At 49.0% G+C, this 26,992-nt stretch overlaps 1 protein-coding gene and 1 pseudogene across 1 annotated transcript; both read left to right on the plus strand.

Moving 5' to 3' along the window:
• The first annotated feature begins 479 nt into the window (after nucleotides 1–479).
• Nucleotides 480–26,992, plus strand: Ca6 (carbonic anhydrase 6). Its single transcript, XM_027947438.1, has 9 exons — nucleotides 480–552; nucleotides 3,061–3,243; nucleotides 8,375–8,523; nucleotides 9,192–9,284; nucleotides 11,016–11,085; nucleotides 14,131–14,288; nucleotides 17,298–17,420; nucleotides 19,274–19,339; nucleotides 26,798–26,992. The coding sequence occupies exons 1-9, from the start codon at nucleotides 480–482 to the stop codon at nucleotides 26,990–26,992; spliced, it is 1,110 nt and encodes a 369-aa protein (XP_027803239.1).
• LOC114102164 (thioredoxin reductase-like selenoprotein T pseudogene) lies at nucleotides 15,320–15,980 on the plus strand (annotated as a pseudogene).

Below are 26,992 nucleotides of genomic sequence, written 5' to 3' on the forward strand. Positions count from 1 at the left end.
AACCTGCAGTGGTGGCTCACGTCCATTCTGTGACAGCCAGGAAATACCAATTGGAATCGGGCCACATGTTCAGGTCCCAACCAGCCCCTTCAGAAGCCAGGAGAAAGGGCAGAGGAAGTGGCATGGCTTAGGAGAAGCCCCTGCTTCCTGCTGCTCAGTGCCATGGCCGTGGCCATCCTGGGGAGAGTTCCTTCCTCCACAATGGTCGCACTGTGTGCCCTTCCAGTGAATTTCCCAAGTCAGGACATTGAACAACCAAACACAGGCTAATTGGACATGGCAGTGCCTGGGGAGGGGATGAGGTGTGTGTGCACAAGGAACCTGGTCAGAAGGGCCTTTGTGGGGCGGGTGTTATTGTTTTCATGGGTGCAGCAAAGGGTGGATCAACCAGCTGCATGTGGTAAATTGTTATTTACAGCTTCTGAGCTTTAAAAGAAGAGCTTCCCCAGGATCTGTCCTGCTTCCAGACCTGCAGCGTCATGAGGGCTGTGGTGACTCTGGTGTCCCTGCTCCTCCTGGGCGCCCAGGCCCAACACGAGTGGTCCTATTCAGGTAAGATGGCACCCCCGCGGGGTTTCCTAGGTTCGCCCCACACTGAGGAACGGAGTCCCCCCTTCTTGAGGATGGCAGCCACACCAGGCAATTCAGGGCTGGATGCAAGGGAGCCCACTCACCTCTGGGTGGTTCCTCTGGTGGGTCTCCTCACTGTGGAGGAGATGCTGCCTTCTCCTGTCTCCCAGTGAATGGAGAACAAAGAGACCTTAAACTTCCTTGAAGAAAAAGAGGAAATAACTTCCCCCGGCAGCAACCCCTGGTTCACTGTAGGCTCTGAGCTTTGAAACCTTTTCCACCCATGGACTTGGGGGGTCGGAGAGCCCACTCCCATCTTTGATTGTGAAACCTTGTGCTTTATTGGTCTGTGTAAGTGGAAGAGGAAGCTCTCCGAAAGGACCCCCCTGTCCTCACAGAGGGCACTGCAGGTTACTGAGAGCTCCCACCTCTGGGAGTGTCCTGACACGCAGTTCACTCAGAGCATCTTGACCGTAGGGGAAGGCCTCCAGGCTGCCAAACAAGATCAAAAATATGAAATTTAAAGTCTTGGATCTGGCATAGGTTCTGGCCCACATGTGAGCCAAACAAAGGAAGCCCATGTCCTTGGGGTTGTGGACACGGGATCCCCTTCATGTGGCCCCCTGAGGCCTCCCGACTGCACCCCGTTTTCTGTACTGAGCCAGGGAGTGGGGCCCGGGAGGCGGGTAGCTGCTGCTGGCACAGGAGGCAGACGTGGCACGAGCCTGCTCCGCACAGTCCACCTGCCCCCGGTGACAGGGTCAGACCTTTCAGGGATGTTGAGTCCTTTTGTTTGAGACAAGGACAACAGAATCAGGAACATTCTAGAGGAGCTCATAGAGTGGAGCTTCAGAGGGCAGCTCCAACCCACCATCCTGACCTCGAGAGGGGATCCCAAGTACCTGCCTTGAGGACTCTGGGCTTCCTGATTCACCTGATGGTGGCACTAGGAATGGTTCAGAGGTGGAGGAAGAGGGAGGAGTCCATGATAGGGATCTGTCACCTCCACCCCCACCAGCTCAGCCAGCTTCTGTGAGCATGGGAGTAGATTTTAAGGGCTGTGTAGGAATACTTGTGGCTGTCCCAGTATTGCCAGGAGCCCAGGGCCAAGCATTAGGATTCAAGAAGCCTGTGCTAGAGTTTTCTGCTTCCGTCTCAGCATCTTGCCTCTAGGAAAAAATTGCTTTGGAGGTGGGTTTTTTTTTAAAATTTTTTCTTTTTTGGTGCTGGGGGTAGAACGCAGGGTTTCCTGCATGTGAGGTGAGTGCTTTACCACTGAGCTACATCCCAGCCCTAGGAAAGAATTGTTTAAAAATTGTTTTGAATTATTAAATAGTGAAGAACAGAGAAGTAAAGAACAGACTTTTCTATTGATTGCAAACCATGAAGGCCCCAACACGAACAGCATTTTTAGAACAAGCTACACACAAAACCACACCACTCTTCCCTAAAGGGGGAAGGAGAGGTTGGATCCTCAATTGTAAATGAGTGAAACAAAGACCTTCTTTGGGGGCTAAATCATCTGAAATAACAACTGGTCTTCATTACTCTGGCCATGATGATGATGATGATGATTAGAGTGCGCCCGGGGGTGCTCTAGCACTGAGCTATATCCCTATCCCTTTTCAGTTTTCATTTTCAGACAGGGTCTTGCTTAGTTGCAAACATGCAATCCTCCTGGCAGTCCTCCTGCCTCAGCCTCCCTCGTCTCTGTGATTACAGGTGTGCACTACTGCACCTGGCTCCCTGTGATTATTAACCATCTCCAAAAAGACAACTTTCCTTTCTCTGATTTTTTTTTTGTGTGTGTATGTGTGTGTGTGAGGTTGTTGTCCAGACTGGTCTCCTGGGCTCAGCCATTCCACTACCCAAGCTCCTGAGTATCTGGGACTACAAGCACATGCCACCACACTGGGCTTTACATGTTTTTAAGCGAGCCGTGCCAGGCCCTTGAACCAGATGCTTCCTTAGATGACCTGAATCCTTGGGTGTCACTCAGGTGGTCCTGACCATCCTGGGGGCCCATAAAAGGATGTGGAACATGGAAAGTGGCAGAGTGGGGTTCTCATAGCGTGGGGAGAAGGGAGCTGCCGCCGGGGGCTTGGAAGGAACTGCGCCACCCAGAGGGAACCAGGAGACTCCCCTCCCGAAGTCAGGTAGTGATCCCAGCCGAGTTCCTCCAGTGCGTTTATCAGTCGCAAATAACGCAAAGGAGCAGGAAAGTGGCTCTGCGGAAAAGACTGTCAACGTTTTTAAAATACCAGGTCGGGTGTCCAGAGCTGGTGGTTGCAATAGGAGAGTTAGAGGTTAGCCTCAAAGTCCCCCCAAAACCAAGTCTTTGGAGGTGACTTAGACCCCTCCCCCCCGGGTCTCCTTGCAGAGGTCTGTTTCTGCTTTCCCTGTGGGGTCCCCCTCGGGAGGCCCAGGCAGCTGGCCTGGTAAGGTGCTGCTGGGGGCTCCGTCCCTTGAACCCATTCTCTCCTGCCTCAGAGGGGGGACTGGAAGAGGACCTCTGGCCGCAGGAATACCCGGCCTGCGGGGGACACAGGCAGTCGCCCATTGACCTGCAGCATAATAAGGTGCGCTTCAACCCGGCTTTGAAGGCGCTGAACCTGACGGGCTACCAGGAGGACCGTGGGGACGAGTTTACCATGATCAACAATGGCCACACAGGTAAGGGCGGGGAAGCCGCAGCCTGCTGCTGCCCTGGCAGGTGGAAGGCAGAAAGGGGCCTCCTGACACACACACCTGCCAGGAGTGACCCACAGAGGGACCGGGAAGGCAGCTCAGAGCTGGAGGTCTGGGACATGAGGGTTGGCAGTGCCAAGGGAAGTCGGAACCCGGTGACTCTTCTGGAGCCCAGCAGCTACTGCCTTCAAGCCCGATTCCCTGATGGCCTCATCATTCCCCATTATTGTCACCAGAACACACTGTCACCCAACCAGAAGAGCCAGGTGGGGCCAACAGTGGTGCTGGAGCCACACTCCTGCCTGTGCTTCTGCCCCTCGGCCCTGCTCTCCCACTTTTCTATCTTGAGTCTGGTTAGCACAAAGCTCCCGAGCCCCATATTTCTCAGAGGTTTGGAAACAGACCTCTCATCTCTGTTCCTTGTTAGGAAGCGGGTGAAGGGCGATGGGAGAGCTGGGTCTCGGGGGGTCTGCTCCAGGCAGCCGTCAGACCCGCGCTGTGCTTGGCAGGGTGTCCTCCTGACTCTCCCCGGGGCCCTTCTTCCCTGAGCCTCATGACAACCCCAGGAAGGGGCATATTTGGTGGGAAATCTGAGAACCCGGGAGGTCAGGTTCACTCAGGGTCACAGTCTCTGAGGGCTGAGTGGCCCAGAGGCCCAGATGTCTGATTGCTGTCACGTCCTCCTCAGCATCCCCACCTGGGTTCGAGGTTGGGCCATTTCACCTACGCACAGGTGTGTATTGCACAACTGAGAAAATAAAACCAGTTGTCCTTATGGGACTAGCAAGAGTGATAAATGGGGAATGAAGTCGTATCTGTACAATGGCCTCAGGTACATGTGACTGGGGTCGCTGAAACCTATGGATAACTAATGGCAACTTTTGTGTTTGTGTGTGCACTGGGGATTGAACCAAGGACCTTGTGCATGCGAGGCAGGCACTCTGCCACTGAGCTACAATTGCTTTCTTTCTTTTTTATTTTAAGAGACAGTCTGACCTCATACTACTGGGCTCAAGACATCCTTCTGCCTTGGCCTCCTGAGTAGCTGGGACTACAGGGGTACACCAACACACTTGGCACCCCTGTATTTTTGATGTGCAGTATTTTGAAGGTTTTTTTTTAGAAATTTATCTTTTGAATCTATTTGGTTATATTGATTACAATTAATTATAACTTTTCAGCAGGCTCCAGGCACATTCAGGAATTCTACTGAAGAAAAATCCTTACCTACAAATATCAAATCTAATGAACTTTTGATGAATGCTAAGTTTGGTGATACGTTAACATGATGAAATTAAACACTTGTTAGTTGTGACTTAAATTATCATTGTTTCACATTAGCATGTATTTTTACTAAACTATTTTTTAGAATTGAGCAGAAAGTACAGAGAGTTCTTTCTTCTCTCTTTTTTATTTTGGTATGGGGGATTGAACCCAGGGACGCTCTGTTACTGAGCTACACCCCCAGCCCTTTTTTATTTGAGACAGGGTTTCACTTAGTGGCTGAGGCTGGCCTTAGACTTGTGATCCTCCTGCCTCAGCTTTCCAGGTCACTGGGACTGCAGGCGTGCATCACCGCATCCAGCTCATCCCTCTTACTCTTACTTAACCTCTGACAACCACTGATGGTTTTACTGTCACATAGTTCTGCCTTTTGCAGAAGGTCGCATTGCAGTCGGAGTCATGCAGTATATGGCCTTGCAAATTGGCTTCTCGGACTTAGTTTCATGTATCGGGAGCTCATTTCCTTTAGCACGGAATAATATTCCCTTGTCTAGATGTACCATTTTTCCTGTATCCATTCACCTATCAGAGACATCTCACTTGCTCCCAAGTCTAGTCAGTTATTAATAAAGCTGCTATAAAATCTAATGCTGGTTTCTGTGTGGGTGCAAGCTTCCAGCTCACATGGGCAAATACCAAGGCACATGGTTGCGGGATGACAAGGGCAGAGCTTGTTTAGCTTTGTCAGAAGCCCTCTCCGCTTCTGGTGGGCATAATGGCATATCCTAGCTGGGCTCATTTACAGTTCCCCGAAGACAAGTGATCTTGAGCAGCTTTTCATGTGCACATTTACCATCTGCACCTCTTCTTTGATGAGGTGTCTGCTCAGGGCTTTTGTCCATTATTAAATCAGGTTATTCATTTTCTCCTCGTTGAGTTCTAGGAGTTCTGTGTGTACATTTTGGATAATAACCCTTTACCAGATACGTTTGTAAAGACTTTCTCCTGGTCCGTGGCTTTTTGCTCTCTAGCCAGTGGCTTTTGCAGAGCAGAAGTTTTAAAATTTAATAGAATCTGGTTCTTCAATAATTTATTTCATAGATGGTGTCTTTGGTAGTGTATTTAAAATGTACCTCAGGTTTGGGGTACAGCTCAATGGTAGAGCACTTGCCTAGCATGTGTGAGGCCCTGAGTTCCATCCCCAGTACTTAAAAATAAGTCAACACCATTCTCAATATCACCTGAATTTCTTCCTGAGCGTTTTGCAGTTTTGCATTTTACATTTAGGTGTATGGAACATTCTGAGTTGATTTTGGGGAAAGGTATAAGGTCTGTATCTAGTTTTCTTTTTTAAAGCAGATGTCTAGTTGCACAGTACAATTTGTTGAAAAGACTATCTTTGCTGTGTTTTTTTGTAGTCTTTTACTTCTTTGTTAAAGATAAATTGATTAAAGCTAAGTAGGATGTGCACAACTGCAGTCCCAGCTACCTGGGAGGCTGAGGTGGGAGAATGACATGAGCCCAGGCCAGAAAGGCTCCATTTCAAAAAAAAAAAAGAAAAAAAGAAAGCAATCAGTTGTTGGGATTGTCTATTCTTCTAATAGGACACTGACCTGATTACTATAGCTTTCTAGTAAGTTGTAAAGTTAGATAATGTCAATACTCCAATTGTTTTTCTCTTTTAATATTCTGTTGGCTCTCCTGGGTATTTTGCCTCACCAATAAACCTAGAATTAGTTTTCCAATGTCCATAAAATAACTTGCTAGGATTTTGATTTGCTTCGCTTTGAATCTATAGATCAAGTTGGGAAGAACTGAAACAATATTGATTCTTCCTGTCCATGAACATGGACTATCCATTGACTTCTTTGATTTCTTTCATCAGAGTCTTGTAGTGTTCCTCATATAGATCTTGATCCTATTTTGTTAGACTTTTTTTTGTCTGATGAGAATTCAGTTAAATTCGTTCCCCATGAAGAGGGGAGTCTCCTCCTCTGGAAGCTGAGTCCTTCTACAGAATCTAGAAGGTTTAGCGAGTTAGTTTTGGGGGGATGGATATGTCTGCCCCATCTTTTCATCCACGCGGCCCCAAGCTGGCTCAGAATCACTGCTCCTCCCCCCGGGCCTGTGCAGGCCTCTCAGTGGAACCTCAGCCCCGAGGCAGTCTGTCTCCCGGGAACTGCATTTTGGGGAAACATAATTTTCAGGATCTCTTATCACTTGTGTGGGGCCAACTGGGTGTCATCTAGAAGCTCTGGCCTGGTCCTCGGCTCCCCGGTCCCGTCTGCTCTCAACATTGCTGACTTCACCTCCTTTTAAAGATTTCCATTCTTTTCTTGTGAATATTGGTTTTGAGTCTGGCTAAGTTTCGAGCTCTAAATACAAGGCACCTGCTCTGCTAAGGACCCATTAAAATCCTTGAGGTCAGTTCCTGTATCTCAGCGCATGGCACACGATGAATTTAACCAGTGCTCCCAGCTCCTTTAGATGAGAAGGAGCAAGGGGCATCTCATCCAGGCATCTCAAACCCCTAATGTTTGCTTTTTAAGAAGATTTTCTCCTGGGCTTGAGTTGTGTTTCAGTGGTAGAGCGCTCGCCTAGCATGTGTGAGGCCCTGGGTTCATTCCTCGGCACCACATATAAATAAATAAATAAATGTATTGTGTCCAACTAAAAAAAAAAAATATTAAAAAATGGTGTGGGGGGGGCTGTGGCTCAGAGGTAGAGCGCTCGCCTACCATGCGTGAGGCACTGGATTTGATCCTTAGCACCACATAAAAATAAAATGAAGATATTGTGTCCACCTATAACTAAAAAATAATAATGATAATAAAAGACTTACTCCTTTATAGCCACCTTCACTGATTTCAAATAGCAAGACCTGGCCGACAGGATGGACGCCCCTGCCCCTTTCCAAGTCCTGAATCACATCCTAACATATTTTCCTTAGTCTCTCTCTGGACTTTGCATTCCAAAAGATGAAATTTTCCCTAAGGTCCAAGCCCGTGAGATGAACAACTGTAGCTGTCATCGGGAGTGGCCTCCCCACAGGAAGTGTAGGAGGAGAGGCAAGAGGAAGCTGGAAGAACCATTTATTTTTTCCACTGGCCAGAGCCTAACATTTTAGTGCATCCATTGATAGTTACAGTCCCATTAAACCCCACAGGGACGCACGGGTTCCTGGCTTGCCTGGGGAACTTGGTCTCCTATCTTCTGAAGACAAGCTGAGCCACATCTTGGCGACTGTGGTTGGGGATGATGGGGCTCTAGTTCTCCGCCCAGCTCTGCTCCTGCCTGTTGAACTGTGTGACTCTGAGCATGTTTCCCACTCCCTGGGCCAGCTTCCTTGTCCATGCAGCAGGGATGCCCCCTGACCGCCCGAGTCGAGCGGGACCTTAGCTGGGCTAACTCGAGAAGGCTGTGTGAGGTGAGCATTTCAAGGTGTCATGAAGAAGAGCATCATCTCAACTTGGCCTTGCAAATAGCCCTCACCTGGGTGGTAACGTTAACCAAAACAGCCCTCAGAGGCCCCACTTCCTACTCCTACATCTGCAAATTTCAAAATTGGCTGGAGGCAGAGAATGGAATTCTGGTTTCCACACCCATCAGCTATATTTTTGGGTGGCTTTCCCTTCCCCAGGACCAATGAGCTGGACCTGCCTCTGCCTGGTCCTGCCTGTGACCTGCTGGTTCTGGGTGGAAGGTGTCCTGGCCATCTGGACCTCACCCTCTGTCCTGAGTGCCACTGCTCCTCCTCTTTGGGGACCCCTCTCCTAGCACTCTAAGCTGTGTGTGCCCCTGGCTGGTCCTGGGTGGGAAGAGCTGCCTAATCTGAAGGCTGAGCTGCCCACGCACACCTGCCCTGCTCCCTGCCCTGTGTTATGTCTTCCAGTGCAGATCAATCTGCCTCCTACCATGCGCATGATGGCCCCTGATGGCACCGAGTACGTCGCCAAGCAGATGCACTACCACTGGGGTGGCGGGTCCTCAGAGGTCAGCGGCTCCGAGCACACCATTGACGGGATCAGACATGTGATCGAGGTATGTGAAGACCCCGGGGTCAGTCCTCTGGCCTTCAAGCTCCTTGGTCTTTTTTTTTTTTTTACTAAAATAGCCAAACAGACTGTGTGCAATGGTGACAGTAAGTCACTCTGTGGTCGAGTTTCTTTTGCATTCATTCAGCAACTCTTGATTGACTACTGGTTTGTACAGGGAGCTCCAGCAGGGTCCCTGCCCTCATTGTCTTGCAGTCTGGAGTTGGCGGCCCTCCGGGTGGGGCAAGCTCTGTTTCAGCTGAATTTCCCCACATTAGGTACTCTCTTCTTGGCCTAGATTCATCCTCAGGATGATTGCAGTGGCCTCCTGGGGCAAGAGGGTGAATTTGCTCCTTCTAATTTCTCCAGGGTCCTCACATGGTCCCTCTAGCTTCTGCCCACTTATTTCCCTGGAGGGAGGGGTTTTAGGGAAATACCCTCCAGCTGCCATCTCCCCAGAGTCCTCCTGTGCTTTTTCCGTTCCTGCAGAAATTTCTGGTCTTCCTAGATGGGGCTCATAGCCCAGATGGTAGGAGAGGAGGGCAGGCTCGTTTGTGCAGGACAGTGTGCGGTCTCAGACGGAGCATCTCTCCCTGTTCTCCTCCCGTGTTGGAAACCTGAAGTGTTTGAAGTCGGTGTGAACTGCCCTTGACTGGCCCTGTCTTACTCCCACAGATCCACGTTGTCCACTACAATGCGAAATACGACAGCTACGACATAGCCAAGGACGCGTCGGATGGCCTGGCCGTCCTGGCAGCCTTTGTGGAGGTGGGCAGGAGGACTGGGAAGATGGGTCTGTACTGGCAGCACAGGCTGTGGTCCAGGCAGGGGCGTGTCGGGTGAGGGGTGTCCTCACCACAGTCTTCATTCTCTCCTGGGCTCAGTCCTGGAAGGACTGGCTCAAGGCCAGATGGGCCATTTTTCCAGCCCCTGCTTACTCCTTCTGTGTGTCGACCTCGGGGGCCTTAGAAAACTGGGACAAGAAGGCTTAAAAGACCCAGAATCTACAGAAGGGCCGACTGGACCCACTGGTGGGAAGCCTCCAACCCAACCAGTCAGGGGCAGTACCTCTGCGTTTCTAAGAAAGTCCAGAGGTGGGGTGTTAGGGCCAGGTGGCCAGAAGCGGTCAGGAATAGAATTCCCTCAAAGTAACTATTAAAATTGGACAAAGCTGTGGAAACCAAACCCAATGCTTTCCACAGCATCACAAAACAACAACAACAAAAACCCAGAAAACAAAAAAAGTACCAAGACACTCAGTCATCTCAGTCCTCTGGAAATGGGCCACAGACAGACAACAAGTTAAGGCATCTATTCATGGAAAATGGTCGGGATTTTAAGTCAGGACAGTAAGGTCTGTGGACTTCTCAGTGGGGGCTGTCCCATCCCCACGGCCAGCCAGGTGGCCTTATCAAGACTGGTCAGGGAAACCAGCAGTTCCACTGCCTGGATTTGAGCAGAGAGTTGAAAACCCATGCCCAGGAGCACCGTAGCAGTCCCGGGTGGAGCAGAACCAGTCAGAAATGTACAGGGGACACCTGTGAGTAAGAGAGACACAGAGGCAACACAAGAACGCACCGGGGCCTGCTGGAAATTAGAAGCTAAAGCCGCCCACGCGGGAGCTGAGGAACTCTGTCGTCTCAGCCCGCTGTAGTGCAGCCAGTCGGGGTGGAAGTCTCAGGGCTCAAGGGGCTGAGCACAGCCTCTGCCTGGATCCTTTACTGGCCATGAACGTCTGCTGCTCCTAGGTGGCTCCTAGAAATAAAACTAATATTTAAAAAATAAGCAGAGACACCAGCTGCCATACACTGCTGGGGAGGCCATCCTGCAGATTCAGCTCAGGCAAATTACTGGACACACACACACTCACACTCACACACACACACACACTCACACACACACACATTCACACACACACACACACACACACGGGATAGCTTCAGGACAATTAACAAAACAAAAAACCCATAATTAAGATAATTGCTGCCACATATTATCTAAAATGTTCATTTTTCTACAAAAACATAAAAGCTATACAAAGAAATAGGAAAATATAATGTTAGGAGAGAGGGGGGAAAACAAAATTATCCATAGAAATGAACTGAGTGGATTCAGAGTAGTTAGTACATAGTACTGTAAAGTAAGTTTATTCAAATAATTAAAGAAAACCATGTTCAAAGAATTGAAGCGAGGGGAAGAGAGACAGCTATATTGGGGTGAATTTGCTGTTTCACTGGAATGAAGTTAGCAGTAGCCTGATGTGGACTGTCATCAATTTGTACACTTTGTCACTAAAGCAAGCAATGAGCAAATTACTAAAAATGGCAAAGAGTACCCTGGAAATGTTTAACAGCCACGTTGTCTGCCCCGACGCCACTGGGCAGGGCTGCCCCCACCTTGCCCTCTCCTCTGCTGCCAGCTGGAGAACCAGACGGTTGGCTCCGAGATGGGGCCCGTGGTGTGGTCCCCACCGTTGCTCACGGCTCTGTCCCTCCCCAGGTCAATGAGTATGCTGAGAACACTTACTACAGCACCTTTATCTCCCACTTGGCCGACATCAGGTACCCAGGTAAGGGACCCCAGGGGCAGCCTCTGGAGGGAAGAGGAAGGAGCGTGAGTGTGAGACAGGGGTGGGGAAGGGGAAGGGGGGACCCTGGGGGAGGCCCATGGGCCCAGCCAAGGAGCCCAGCCCCAGCTTCCAGAGCTCACTTGTCCCGTGATCCCTGCTCTTGGCTCAGGCAGGGCGCATCTCTGAGACACCTGTTCGTAAACTCCACTTGTCCATTCCCATGACTGGACGTTCTGGACGGCCGACTGGCCACATCCTAACTTCGGTGACTCTCACCTCCTGGCCCCATCTGGCAGGGACAATCTTGGTCCCCAGCGGGAGATGCCCACCCTAGCCCCACGTTGAGATGAGTCTCCCGAGTGGAGCCCCGGCCTGGACACACAGGTTTTCCTACCCCCTGCCTCCAGGAGGCAGTGCTCTTCTCAGTCACTGTCCCCTCTCAAGGCCAAATCCTGACCTTGAGCTATGACCATGTCAGCTCTGAAGCCTTGACCTCATCTGCTCTGGCCACCCCTCCCGGACTCCCAGCTCACTCTGCCTTCAGCCCTCACCCTCCAGCCATCCATCTGCCTGAGTCCTCCAGTCCGTGGGCCTCACGTTCACACAGCTAGTCCCCCCTCACGTCCTCTCCTCTCTCTGCCTAAGAGATTCCACGGCCCTCCCGCGCAGATGACTTCCACAGCCCCCAACACTCCACGCAGACCCCTCCACTCCCACACCAACGCCTCCAGTGTCTGTGACCTCCACGCCCTGGACACTCCCCTGGCAAAGCCCACGACACTCAGAGCCTGCAGCCGGAGCTGGACGTGGCTCTGCGGGGGAACTGCAGCCACCCACGTGGTAGCCACGGACACGAACCAGCCCTACCCAGACCCTGAAACACAGCCCTGGTGTCTCCTCCCGTCTCCACCTTCCCCCTTCTTCTCCGCTGCAGCCCCTGGGCTCCTCCAGCTCCTCTGCCGACTGGCGCCTTGGCTTCCCGCTTCCTTGAGAACGTGGAGCCCTCCCCTCTTCCTAGCCCACCTGCCTCTGGACTGGGCTCCACGTCCCCTCTTCTGTCCCAGTGAATGAAAAGAGCCCCTCCCATGGGTGCCACCGCCCCCTCTCTGGGCCCTTTCTGCCGCTCTTTCTCCTGCATTGCTGACGTCTCACTCTCCTTCTGCCCAGCACACGAATCTGTAGGTACCTCCTGCTCGGAATTCAAACACAGTCAAGAATCTCTGTACGCCACCAGTCTCTCAGATTCCACCCCCTTCTCAGCTCCCCTTGGAACAGTGTCCAGTATGTATGTTCCCTAAGATGGCTCCTCGATCCACTGAGCCAGCTGAGGCCATCCCTGGCGTCTCAGCTACTGGCTATTTTCCTGCTCTTTTCTTACTGCCTCTGCCCCTTCTTCCTCCTCCTCCTCCTCCTCCTCCTCCTCCTCCTCCTCCTCCTCCTCCTCCTCCTTCTTCTTCTTCTCTCTCTCTCTCTCTCACTGGGAATTGAACTCAAAGGCACCGTACCACTGAGCTGCATCCCACGCCTTAGTTATTTATCTTGAGACACCATCTCTTCTGTTGCCCAGGCTGACTTTGAACTTGTGATCCTCCTGCCTCAGCCTCCTGAGAGGCAGGGATTACAGGCATGTGCCACCGTGCCCCACTCTAGCTCTGCTAATCTTGTCCTTCCTCTGGCTCCTGCTCTTAACTACTGGTCTGTCTTCTCTTGGTGACCTCGGTCCCAGGATTTCAGAAATCTCGGTCTGGTCCTCCATGCGGTGACAATGTGGATGAATGCAAGAACATCCTGGCTAATTTCTTCCATGAACAATGCCAGCAGGAAAAAGCAGGAGCTTGTAGCAACTCTGGCTTTCCCTTGAGGGTGCTGGCCTCAGATATTCTCCTTCTGCTATGGATGTGCACGTGTTTCCTCCTCCAGTTAAGGAACCCACTTCTGGTCAGTGGGCCCACACGAGCTCTCTCTGAACTCCAGATCACTTTCTTCAGCTGTCTGCTTGGTGTTGCCAGGCGGACCTAAGACTTATGCTAGCCACAACTTAACTTTGTATTCCCACCGCCTTCTGGGCCAGTCCCTGAACTGATTCTTTTTGCCATTAAAAGGCATATAACTGCTCAGGGCGAGTGGGACAAGACCCCCCCCCTCAAATTCTTGTTGCTTTGATGGTCTCATGCTGAGCTAAGGGGCTCCGCATATTGCTTTGTTTTGGGGTGCTGAGGATGGAACCCAGGGCCTTGTGCATGCTAGGGCTGTGCTTGACCCCTGAGCTACATCTGCAGCCCCCAATGTCCTTGACATGAACAGAACAGTGACTGTCTAGGTGCAGTGATGGGTATGGGCATTGTGGAGGCTTCAGACACCCTGAGGAAGAGCTGGTCTCCTCACCGCACCTGTGGCTGAACCCAGTCCCGTGGGATGGGGCAGGAGCAGTTCAGGACCAGATTCCAGCAGCCAGCACCCAGCTGGGCTCTGGCTCTGCTTTCCAACCTCCACCTACTTTGGCACAACCCCATGCCAAGGGGTTTTGTTCTTTCCTTGAGGGCACTTACCCGGAAGACTCAGAGTACTAATTCTTTTCTCTCATTTATTGTGACATGTATCCTCTAACAGTGATGACAAGGTGACAGCTACACCCTTGAGTGCTTCCCTGTGGGCTGGTCTCTGCCAGCCACTTTGTAAAGATCATGATTTTCCACCCTCACACAGTCCTGTTGTTATTCCCTGTTATTCTTTGTGGCGCTGGCCCTGGAACCAGGCAAATGCTCTACCACTGAGCTACACCCCCAGTCAAATCATGCCTTTTTACAGAGAGGAAACGGCTCTTGAGTGAGCACCCAACGAAGGCCACCCAGCCAGGAGGAGGCGTCTGAGTGCATCTGTCCCCAAAGTCTGCTCTTAACCCCTTCCAAAAGCAGTCGCCTGGGAATGTGTCTCAATCATTGGGGTCCATGCACTTGTGCTCAAGTCAGGACACTTGGACATGGCATGGCCTGAGCCTGAGCTGTCCACCCGAGGTTCCTCATGTCCCTTTATTTCCTGTCTTAGGACAAAGAACAATTCTGAGAGGCCTTGACATTCAGGACATGCTGCCCAGGGACCTCTACCACTACTACACCTACGAGGGGTCGCTCACCACTCCCCCCTGCACGGAGAATGTCCACTGGTTTGTGCTGGCAGATTCCGTCAAGCTCTCCAGGTCTCAGGTAACTCCAGGGCTCACGTGGCGAGTTTCTCCCTTTGATGGTCTCGTTAACAAGAGCTCCCAGAACCTCAGCTCATGCCCACTCCTGGGGCTCCTGTGGCATTTGCTAGGACCAGACTGCTGTGTCACCTGCGTGACATGGGTGATTTCACAAGGGCTGTGGCAGAGACGGGGAAACAGAGGCATCAGGGAATCCAAGGAACTTATGGTTGATGTGGCGAAAGGACTGGAGCCTGATCCCAGTCCTGGGAGAGTTGCACATGGTGGCTAATGATAAGAATCCTGGGTCCCTCATGGAGCTTCCATGCTAACAGCAGGAATACCTTTACACAAGAAGGATTGCTCCAAATTTAGTTCTTTATCATGTTAAAAGGGTTGCTTCATATTTAGACCTTGGAGAAGAATTGCCACCTCCTCAAGGACCACCCCCCAACAAATGTCGCTAACCAGCCTGGAAGCTGCCCCCAGATACCTGATAAAAGCAAATGTAAATTATCTGTAAAAACTAAGTTTAAATCTAGATCTAAGAATTTCCACAAGTCAGTAGAAATTAGCTCAATTAAAATAAGTTACACTTGAGCTGGGGACGGAGCTCAGTGGTAGAGTCCTTACTTAGTGTGTGGAAGGGCTTAGGTTTGATCCCCAGCACTGAAAAAAAAAAATCACAAAACACACAGGAAAAATACACTATCAGTGTAGGTCAGCAGAATCAGACCTACAAAGATATCAGTGAAATTATCAGATCATTTATGTTAACATATTTCACATATATGAAGAAATAAGAAGTTTACATGTGAGGAAAAGATTAAAAAAACATATAAAATGGCTTACCAGACTTAAAACAGTAGAAGTTAGGTTTTAAATAGAATGAAAAAATAGTAACTGAAGTTAACAATCCAATGAATAAATTTAGCATCATGTTAGATATAGTTCAAGAGAGAGTTAGTAAACTGGAAGGCGGAGCTGAGAACATTATCTAGATTGCTACACAGAGAAAAAAGAGATGGGAATGTGAAAAAGAAGTTAAAAGACATGAAAATACAGTGGGAAAGTCTAACTGAAATTTTAGGAGAAGGGAGACAAAATAGGAAGAAACAAAACACAACCTGAAGAAACATTGGCCGACAATTTTCCAAAAGAATTAGAGAGGCCAGCGGCAAGGCTCCGGGCCAGCCCCAGTCTTTCCTGGTGGCGGCGTCTGTGGTAGTCTGGAGCAAGAACTTGGCCAACCTGGGCTGTGTGCCCAGCAAGAGGTTAAAGAGGCAGTACGCCACAGGGCCACTGCTCAAGTTCCAGAATTTGTGTTTCCTGAGGCACAGGCATCGAATCGAAGTAGGGAATTACCTCCCTCAACCAATTTATAGACACATAGCATCTTTCCTGTCAGTCTTCAAACTAGTATTATTGGGCTTAATAATTGCTGGCAAGGATCCTTTCGCTTTCTTTGTCATGCAAGTTCCTAGCATCTGGCAGTGGGGCCAGGAGAACAAGGTCTATGCATGTAGGATGGTTTTCTTCTTAAGCAACCTGATGAGAACCAGTGTATGTCAACAGGGGCATTTGACCATACGTGCCTGTATGGTCTAAGCTGGAATCTGGTCACCTTCCATCCATGCAACAACTTGTTCAAATTCTTGACAATGAAATGAAGCTCAGTGTGCACGTGGATTCAATTCCACATCATCAATCATAGCCTCACCTATCATTAAGGGATCTTTGCAAGAGCAGTGTGACGGACACTGTGAAGGCCTGTACTGAAGACAGCCAGCTGTTAGTACAGCCAGGTGCTTTTTTGGGCAGGCTTGTTAACCTTTTGGAAAACCTCAATACAAAACAATTTCTCGGTGCTGGCACGTTCTGGAGTTCTGCACATCCGTGGAGTGCAATAATACTGTATAGCTTTCCCCCAACCCAGATTCATCCAGTTAATAGTTTGTCTTTTTTTTAACTGTAGACATTACTACTTTTTTCTTAATCATATTTAAACAGTAGAAAATTGAGTTACAATTTGATTTTTTAAGGTGTCTGTTAAATATTGTGTTTTTATATGAGTCTTTTTTTTAATAATTAAAAAAAATCTTTTGGGGAATACAGCTGAAGTTCCCAAATATTTACGAGTTTATCAGTCATCTCCAATTTGGTCATGTCCAATTTATATCATTTTCAAAAAAACCACAGATTGTGAACAGTGCATTATACAAGATTATGGGGAGAATCTAATATCCAGAGTACTCTACCAATTTGTGTGAATGTGTGTGTGTGTGTAATTACCAGACTACTACAAAACCAACTGCTTTTTAAATTCTGTTGAATAGTTCAAGTGTCTTGCCTTGACCAATCTAATGAGTTGATTAACTGGGCCATTCTACTTAATAAAAAAACTAAGCAGATGTCAGTTAAAAAAAAAAAAAAAAAAGAATCAGAGAACACTAAGTCATACACTCAAGAATCGATAGAAGTCAATTAAACACCCCCCCACACACACACCACACATACACACGCGTACACACACCTACAAGAAACCCTACACTGAACACATCACAGTGAAACCACAGAACATCAAGGACAAATGAAATATTTAAAATGCGATGAGACAGGAAAAGCAGTCATCATGAAGAGAGTCCCAATGGACCAAGGCTGGCTCAGCAGGCAGCGGGGAGGGCAGGAGGGGTGCGATCACTCCCCAACGTGGGAGGGGAATGAATAGCAACCCAGAGTGTCTCATGCAGCAAAACGGCCCTTCAGAGACGTGGACAAAGCTCATATTTTCAGAGAAACAAAGTTGGTCTTGCCACTCAATGTTTTTTCCAGTAGTTCTTTCCTTTCTAATATTTGTGGGATACTCAGAGAAAGACTGAGAGCGTGTGCGGGGGTGACCTTGGGCCAGCGGGGCGGTGGCCCTGGAGCCACGCCTGGCACCGAGCCCCGGGAAGCCAAGCCCTGGTCCAGGCGCTGACTGGCCCCTCAGGATGGCGCAGGGCCGTCTCCCCTAACTCAGTGTCCCCCGCAGGTGTGGAAGCTGGAGAACTCCCTGCTGAACTTCCAGAACGACACCCTGCACAACGACTACCGCAAGACCCAGCCCCTGCACCGCCGCGTGGTGGAGGCCAACTTCCAGTACTTCCCCAACCAGCGTGAGTGGGCGCTCCCTGCACGGGAGCCTTTCCAAGATTCCGATTTCCTCCCTCTGTTTTTGGTGGTGGTGGGTGATCCCTGGCAATCGTAAGGAAAGAGGAGGGTCATCTCATGCGGGGGGGCTCGGATGGGCCACCACGTACAGGGCTTAGGAAGAGATAAGGCCCTGGGGCCATTTGAGAATAGAGGATAAACAAGAGGGACACCTGCGCGACCTGTCACCTACCGGGTCTTGGCTGGAGAAGTGGTGGTTACGATGGCCAGGAGCCCTGCACAAGCGCAGGCTCAAGTCCAGCTCATCAACCCGACTTGAAAGACCTCCTGCAGGCCTTTCTCTTCATCTGTCTTACAAACCCACCCCCGGCTCCCTCATCCCCCTCTCAGGGTCGCTAAGTGGACCATGGGCTTGGGACCAGGCACCAGATGGCAGGGCGCTGGAGTAGGCCTGAGCTGTCCCTGCTGCCCCCACGGCCCCTCCACCTCCCCTTCTTTGTCTCTTTCTCTGTAAAGCGTGGGAAACTGCACACATTGTCTGATTGTGTTGTCTTCCTAATTTATTTCTATTAATCCTTCTGGATACCTTTATATTCTCTAATGTCTGTTACCTATCAATATTACTCCAGCTTTACAGGTAGCTTTCAAAACTTCAAAATTTCCACTCTTCTGCCCACATACTCACAAATTAAGTCCCATTTGTACTTTTCTTTCCATTTTCCTTTCCTGATTCATTGATTTGCCTCTCCAATACAAGACTGACAGAGTGAAACCACAGCAGCTAATAATTATAATTTCTCCTGTATTGTATTACATAAAACACTTTCTCTTCCCAAAGGACATCCTCTTCCACGGGTCAATCACTATCAGGCTGAGCAAAGGGAGTTTGGACCCACTGACCTCTCTCTTTGTTACAAATTTTGCCAGATCCCCTGCTTTTCCTGGTAAAATGTCCACTGTTCCTGCAATGGCACCCACAGACCCTGTGGTGTCCCAGGTGCCCCATCTCAGGTGCTCCTTCCACGGGGTCACCCATTCATCCCCACGAGGGGGCTCAGATGCCCTGCATGCCCCTCCTAGGTACCCCCAAACTCCATGTCCCATTTGCTGCATGGCCGCTGTGGTCCTCCTTCTGAGGCTTGATGGTCAGGCTCATTGCTTCGATTCCCCACAGACAGTAGGTGGGCTTCTCCCCTTGCTGACAGACATGGGGTCTGCATCATGGCTCCCTTCTGGTAATAGGACAGAGGACTGGGCACTATCTGCCTTCCTTAGACTCAGGTTTCTCTGTAGCAGAGATTGGCTGCAGTCAACTCAGTCACATGACGTGTGATATATGAGAGTTCTGTAGAATTCTGCCTCAGCAGGGCTCAGACGATCAACCCGTCCAGGAACTAGGAACTGGCCCCGGGAACTAGACTCAGTTATAGAGGCGGAACAGCCACCTTGTCTGTCAGAAAACACCTGTGTGCCCTCAGGCAAGGGCTGCTGAGCATCACAGGAGAAACCAAGGTCCAAGGGTATGACCTACTTCAACCTGTCACCCTTGGATTCTGGGGGTTTGCAAGCTTAACATCAGACACAGTAAAGATGCGTGAAGCCAGTAACGTGGGAATATGGAGAATGTTCTAGGCATCAAAAGTACTTCCCTTAAATACACAGTGGGCAGCCTGGGTGGAGCTCTGGTAGCATGTGGAACATGCCAAAGGCGCCCTGGGTTTGAGCCCTAGCACAGGGGAAGAGAGGGAGGGAGAGGGAGACAGAAACATGTGGGCAGTGGTGTCTGGATGCCCTGCATTCTGTTTTCTAAGACAACTTTCCAAGTTCTGACCTTTCTAAACTAACTCTTCTTTTATTGAATATATTCTAGGCTCTGAGTTCAGGTTTTACCTAAACGAGATCAACGACAACCTCGAGTATTTGGTAAGAACTTTTGAACAGAGGGAAGCTAAGTCAAGAAACCGGCATTAACCAGCTGGAAGCAAGAGCTAGGGCAGGAATGGTGGACTTTCCCTGTGGACTCCCCCTGCCCTGTCTCTAAGAAACCCTGTGGGTCTGAAGCATGTCTCTTGCTGGGGCGCCCATTGAGTTCCTGATCTACATGCCAGAAACCATCATCCATGAAAGGAAGTGAGATGATTCAAGTGAACAAGGACATATTGGACTTAGAAAATTGTTCACTTTTATCTAAATTAGAAACTTCCTTTTAGCATTGATATATAATAAAATATAAAATTTGTAAATTTGTCATTTTATTTATTTATTTTTTAAATTTTTTTTGTTTGTTTTAGGTGGACACAATATCTTTATTTTACATTTATGTGGTGCTGAGGATTGAACCCAGTGCCTCGTGCATGCTAGGCGAGAGCTCTACCACTGAGCCACAAATTTGTCATTTTAAAACGTCTCTTTTCTGTTCCTTTGTATCACTTCAAATATCCCTTATTTGTCCTATTCCAAGGGACACGGAGGAGGGGATAGAGATTAAAAGGTGAGAAAGATTGCCAGGACTACGATTAGGAAAAAAATGAGATTTTTATATAATACTTTAGGCCAGAAACAAGAACCGATGGAAGACTATGGGATCATGTCAAAAGAGACTCCGGGGCTGGGTGTGGTGGTGCCTCTGATTTTAGGGACTCAGGAGGCTGGGGTAGCAGGATCGCAGGTTTGAGGCCAGCCTGAGCAATTTAGAGAGACCCTGTCTCAAAATTACTAAAATAAATAAAAAGGGCTGGGGATATATCTTGATGGTAGAGTATCCTTGGGTGCAATCCCCAGTAAAAAAATCAAACAAAAAAGCAAGGCACTGGGGCCACCTTGAAGGGGCTCCTGAGACAACGTTTCCATGGAAAGCAACAAAGTCAGAAAAAGAAACAGGACTGGAATGGGTGGATGAAAACACCAATGTATCAGTCTCACCAGGCACACATCAGAGCCCTCCAGTGTGGCCCTCAGGCACAAACAAGTGTTGCCATGGCAAAAGGTGCAACTTGCACGGTCCGGGGAGGAAATAAAGAATATCCCCCACGCGTTTCTGCCCTAGTCAATGCTTTATTCACTCAAATCACTCAATACAATTTCACTCTATAGGTTCTTAATCAAGGAAATATGACAATCCTTAATGCTGGGCACTGCGATAGAATCAATGCACAGCAAACAACTCTAGATTAATTCTAAGCACTGCCAACAAAGTGTCAGATCAAAAGTCTCAAGCCTTAGGCTCTAAGTCCAGCAGATGCACACTCACTCAGACCTCGGTGATCAGGTCAGGAACCAAGGCAGGCTTCTCCTGGGGTGGAGCTGACGGCTGGTTGAGGAGAGGGTCTTAGGGAGAAGTTGCGGCTCTCACCTGATAAACCCAGCCTAATTCCCTCTTAAGATCAGGAGCCATCTTGTCACAAGTTATAAAGGATTCATTTCTGTTTCCTGTAAAGTATTAGGATTTCTATATAGCTTGGCTGGATTTTGATGTTTTAAACTTGCTTGGAATGCCTGCCCATGCCTTGCAGTCACCCATGCTTGGCTTTCCCTGACCAGATAACAACCCTCTCCAAAACTTTAGTGCGCCTCATAAATTCTGACTTTCCCTGGCCAGACCCTCTCTGAGGCTCTAATGGCACCTCATAAATTATGATGTTGGGGTCTAAATTTACTCCCTAAGTGCTGACCCAGATAGACAATTAATCTGCCTTTGTATTATACTTGTCAAAATTCTGTTATCTGTAAGTTCTCAACACCCCCCCCCCCTTTTGTAACTTTCTTTGCTATTAAGCTGAGCTCCTAGAGATCTGCAGGGCTATCTTCTGTGTGGGAGACCAACCTTACACGTGACTGAGTCACACTCCCCGGCTGGGTGCTGAGGCACTCAGTCACAGAAATGTGGCAGAGCTGTCCCCACTCTTCTTGGGTGCGAGGGTCGGTGTCTTGTGCATGGCTGCTATAACCCCATGAGTGGAGCTACGCTCACCTGTTCCTTTGTAATATAACCCCTTGCCCTGTTTAGGATAGAATCTTCCATGGAAGTGCCTTGTGTGTGTCCCCTTCTCTTACTGTGTCCTTGGGTGTGGCCTACCCAGGTGTCAGTCAACCTGCTGACAGTGGACATCATGAAGATAGACTCAGCCCCTGAAACCTGCCCCCTTGCCTCATTTGAACAGCTTCTCCACAATAAAAGGGGTCAGCGCGTGCTCTTGCTCTCTCTTCCTGGGGTCAGAGGAGCCGTCACAGTGACCCCAAACAAAAAGGTATTTGTGCCTCTTGTGTGGTTATTTTGCGCAGCCCAGTTAGCCCAGTTCAACTGGAGTGACCCCTGAGCCTTTCAGTCGCCAGAACAGAAACCCGGCACTTCTGTTCCTGCGGTTTTCGGGAGAGACAGCCCCGGCCGGTCGGAATGACCAGCTTGCTTTAATTGGATTTCAGTTGGAGTCGGTGGTCTTTTCTTGCATCGTGGTCTAACACACCAGGGTTAAGATGTGGCTGTAGAGTTTGAGAGCCGGGAGGAAGACGCAGAGGATCAGGCAACGATGAAAAGTGTTGGGATGTGAGTCCTGAGCCTAAGCAACTCCATTTAAAAACTCCAGTTTGAAACCTGCAGTCTCACCAGGCACGCCTAACGGAGCCCTCCAGTGTGGCCCTCAGACACAAGCAAGTCACTTCCCCCCACCCTCAGAGTGAAGTCTCAGGCAGGCCTCTCTCACCTGATAAGAGGGAAAGGTGAAAAGATCAGGGTGGGGACCACCAGGCCAGATGTTTTAACCCAGGGTAAATGATGTCACTGAGAGACCCAGTGGCAGCTGATGGGGGTTGAAAGGGGGTGGGGGTCAAAAGCCCCCAAATTTAGTATAAATAGTGAAGGAAATGAACAGACAACCGACACTGATGCCCACATGCCGGAGAGCCTGATGAGGACCTGGACTGAAACCCCAACACTTTTCATTGTTGCCTGATCCTCTGCACCTTCCTCATTGCTCTCAAACTCTACAGCCACATCTTGACTCTGGTGAGAGACGCAACTTCTCCCTAAGACCCTCTCCTGAATCAGCTGCTCCACCCCAGGAGAAGCCTGCCTTGGTTCCTGACCTGATCACAGAGGTCTGAGTGAGTGTGCATCTGCTGGACTTAGAGCCTAAGGCTGAGACTTTTGATCTTCTGACACTTGAGCTTAGCATATGGAGGGAATGTCTGTCATGAGTAAGCGTGTTTGCAGTGCTTAGAATTAATCCAGCATTGTTTGCTATGAATTGATTCTATCTATTGCAGTGCCTAGCATTAAGGATTTTCATTTCCTTAATGATTAAGAACCTATAGAGTGAAATTGTACTGAGTGATTTGGATAAATAAAGCATTGACTAGGGCAGAAGTGTGTGGACATTCTTTATTCCACCCTCCCCCACCAATTGCCTAAGTTGCACCTTTTGCCATGTGACACCTTACCTTTTCAATCTGTATTTCCAAGCAGTTTCATAATTGGCTGTATTCGTTTACTGTGTCTGCTGTAACAAAAAAAACCACAAACTTAATTACATCTTCAAAGACCGTTTTTCAAAGAAGGCTGCATTCCCAGGTTCTGGGTGGCCCTACCAACTACTGTTGGTGAGTTAAGTTCTTCCTAGAGGAATTCCAGCTAGTCAATTCCAAAGACTTCATTTTGCAACTTCAGAGAAATAATGGTCCCAAGGCATGGCTGTTACTGGTTTCTAGCACCAACAGATGAAGACTGATGGGATAATAAGTTATATTACAATGAATGATCAAGCTGACATGCTAAAGAGATGTTGAACATTGTTAACATCATGGGTGACACCAGCTGACGTTATATGCTTCAAGGTTTACAGGGAGGTGTAATTCACCATAAAGAAGTAAGCTGGAAGGAGAAAAGACATCTGACTTCTATTTTCACAGTGACTCTCAGTACCTAAGATGAATAGCTGGCACTGAAGGTGCTCAATGTAAATGTGCTCCATGAATGGAACAGTGTCCAGATTACATAGAGGAACTCCAGCCTGGCACAGTGATGCACAACCTGAAATCCCAGTGGCTTGGGAGGCTGAGGCAGGAGGATCACAAGTTCAAGATCAGCTTTAGTAACTGAGCAAGACCCTAAGCAATTTGGTGAGACCCCGTGCCGCAGTCTGGCTGGGCACAAATCACGAGCCACTGAAGCAGGAACAAACTTTATTTTTAAAACGCAGAAAAACACTTCACACAGCTCCCGGGGAAATCCTCCCGAACGCGCCACGAGGCTTGTCCAGGAACCCCCAGCCGGAACTATATCTCCCGGAAATCCCTCCTCCTGCACTTCCCCAACCAATGGGAACTCTCGGGGAATCCCCGGAAATCCCCACGAGAACTCCAAAATAGTGCGAGAACTCAAAAGTTGCGGCAGAGGCGGACAGGCAGAGGCGCCTGTCAATCAATACTGTTGGCAAAATGCCAGGGGCCATACAGACTCAGCCATGGCTCTCAGCAACCCCGTCTCAAAATAAAAAATAAAAAGGGCTGGGGATATGGCTCAGTGGTTAAGCACCCTGGTTCAATCCCTGATACCAAAAAAAAAAAAAAAAAAAAAAAAAGAAAAGAAAAGAAATTCTAATAAGGACCAACTACCCACAACTTATTGGAGGAGAAACAGGAATGATCTGTAAGTTCATGAAACGAGATCCTACTGTACAACCCCAGGTGGGCAAAACAAAATGTGAAGATACCACATGCTTTTGAGGCTCTGGGTCAACGCTCTCTCAGCACAAGCAAGGGTGGAAACAGGTCCAACCACCCAGGTCCGGCTGTTTGGTAATACCTTGTCAAGTCGAGCCGGTGTGGATCATGGGACCCAGACATTCCACTCCTCTGTATTTACCTGCAGGAGAAACGTGTATGTACACATAAGAAACAAAAATGTGCACAGCAGCAGCATTTACAGTTGAAAAATATAGGAACCAATGCTTGTCAACAGACGGGTATAAAATAGGGATGTCATACACATCATATTAGGTGGTGGCCACAAACAAACAAGCTAGAACTAGACATCTCAACAGGGTAGAAATTCACAAACGGCCGATCAACCCAAACAAGGGGCAAGAAAAATATGTAGCCTGATATTACTTATAAAATGCTAAGCAACACAATGCGATACATATCATTTTAAGGTGGCAAAATGCACAGCCAAGGTACTAAGAAAAACACCCAGAGCAGAATAGTGGGTCCCAGGAGAGGGTGGATTTGTGGGTATTCATCATTCTTTATTACTATTTATTCCCTTTAGAAGACAATTCATGGCATTCCCTATTTAAAACCCTCCAGTGGTTTCCCATCACATGGAACAAATTGCAGAGCTCTACTGTGGGCTACGTCATTTGACCCCTGGCTGTTTTCGGAGGATCAGCTCTTCCCTCTCCCCTCTTGCTCATTGAATTCTGGCTGTAGTGTTCCTCGGACATGCCACATATGTTCTCAGTAAATGTACACAGACGAAAACCCCACAAGTACCAATGTGTTCCTGCCCCAGGGCCTCGACCTGTGCTCTTCTCTGCACTGAGCGTAGGGCGCCGACCAGCTCCGCCCCTTCTGTCTGCACCTCCCCACCCACGTCACCACAAAGGCCACCAGACCATCTTCTGTTTTACCCCAGAGATGGAGATGACCCTGGCTGTCTCCAGGAGCAGTGTGGCCAGCAGCCCCTCTTATCACTGGAAGGAAGGGTCTGAGCCAGAGAGCGGGGTCTTTTTAGGGAGGTGGCTGGTAGCCACCCAGGCCACCATCCTGCCGCCCTGAGGAGCAGGGCCTTGTGCCTGCCCCTGCCGTCCCTCTGGAGGCCCCTTGGGGTCAGTGGAATGAAACAAAGAGAGGCCCTCCTCCCCTTCACCCCCAGATACCAGGGGGCAGTCAGGAAGGAATGGATTGTCCAAACTACTATACTTGAGAGGAAAATTAGAATAAAATTCTGTTTTTATTAATTTTTTTGGTTGTCAATGGACCTTTATTTTATTTATTTTTATGTGGTACTAAGAATTGAACCCAGTGGCTCACATGTGCTAGGCAAGTGCTCTACTACTGAGCCACGACCCCAGACCCAAAATTCTGTTTCTAAAAAAAAAAAAAAAGAGAGAGATCAGTAAAATTTAATTTTAACCAATTAAACTTGCTCAGTTTTGATGTAGAAAAAGTTGGACACGTTGTCTAACCACAGCAAAGTAGTTTGGAGACGAAGACAGGCATACCGTGTGTGCTCCTGTGTACTCATATCAGGATATATAGAAGTTTCCACAGCAGGGGTTTAAATAGGGTGGGGGCGGGTTGATCATGAAGCCCACCCCGATGATCTAGCATTGAATCCATAAAAACAACAAATATGACACAAATAATAACAGGAAAGAAAAATATCTGGAAAATTTCAGCATTAAAAGTTTTTGACATTTTTTCGTAGTAAGTTATGTCAGTTCTTTTTTTCATTTTATTGAAATGTTAAAGTGAAAAGTATTGAAAGGTGAAAACTCTATGACCAGTGTGATTCTGCAATCTGTACAATCAGAAACATGAGAAATTATACCCCAATGATTCAAATGTATGAATTGCCGAGATCATTGTAATGTCATGTGTAGCTAATAAACAAATAAAATAAAATAAAGAAAACGAAACCTTCTAATTACAAGTTCACATTTTTGTAACTTCTTTTATGGAAACTGTAAATACCATGGTTGAGCTGTGTTATTATTACAGACTGTTAACTTATGATTTCAACTTTTCGCTCTTACAAAACAGCTCAGAGTAGGAATTTGGCTGAGTTTAGTTTCAAAACAGATAACCACCCCAGAAAAAATGAAGAGGCTTCCGTGACAACCATCTGGAGGTCATGATCACATCTTAAATGAACTCGCTGAGGCCGACTTTGTTTTCCCAAAATGCCCCCCCGCGGCTGGTGAGCCTGTGCCAAGAAGGCAGGAGCCCAGCCTCACCCAGTTAGCGGAGGAAGGCCACCTGACCACTGCCCCTCAAGGGCAAAGAGGAACTGTCCAGGGACAGCAGAGGACTCCTCAGCAGGACCTGCAGTTTCAACAGGAACTGGACGCCCCTTAGCACCCTGGCGGTGCTCTCTGGGGTGCTCCTGGCAACAGTGCGGGGGATTCTGTGGGGCTTTCTGTGTTGCTGCGGTTTTATTAGCAGCTAGAACAAGGGAGGTCCTGGGTGGACAGGGTGGAGGGTGAGCAGAGCTGCCTGCCTCTGCGGGGAAGGTGCTGCCCCCTGGTGGCCACCGTGAGGACGGCAGGACCTTGAGGGCTCCTGGTCCAGGCCTGGGTCTATAGAAACCGAGAGCCAAGGCCGTGTCCTGGACTGTTCCAGGGGGATGCGGGTTGCCCAGGTTTTATTCCCTGTTACCTCCAGGGGCTGCTTGACACCTGGATGACAGATGCCCAGTCTCTGCTCTCCCCAGATGACAGGAGGAGAGACCAGCCATTGCTCAGACGCCCTCCCAGGCCTGAGTGGGTGACAGCTGAGTGCCACAGCTGCACAGGAGGCCTGGATGGGCACCTGGAGACCTCGCACCTCACCCAAGTGCAGCTGGGGAGTGGAGGCTGA

The sequence above is a fragment of the Marmota flaviventris genome, chromosome 10 (assembly GCF_047511675.1).
Source record: "Marmota flaviventris isolate mMarFla1 chromosome 10, mMarFla1.hap1, whole genome shotgun sequence".
Lineage (NCBI taxonomy): Eukaryota > Metazoa > Chordata > Mammalia > Rodentia > Sciuridae > Marmota > Marmota flaviventris.

What these genes read in the sequence shown, in the direction of transcription:
- Ca6 (XM_027947438.1), top strand. Translation starts at nt 480, where the DNA reads ATGAGGGCTGTGGTGACTCTGGTGTCCCTGCTCCTCCTGGGCGCCCAG. An exon ending in GATCAACAATGGCCACACAG is followed by an intron (nt 3,244 to 8,374) that starts GTAAGGGCGGGG and finishes TATGTCTTCCAG; the next exon opens with TGCAGATCAATCTGCCTCCT. An exon ending in GGATCAGACATGTGATCGAG is followed by an intron (nt 8,524 to 9,191) that starts GTATGTGAAGAC and finishes TTACTCCCACAG; the next exon opens with ATCCACGTTGTCCACTACAA.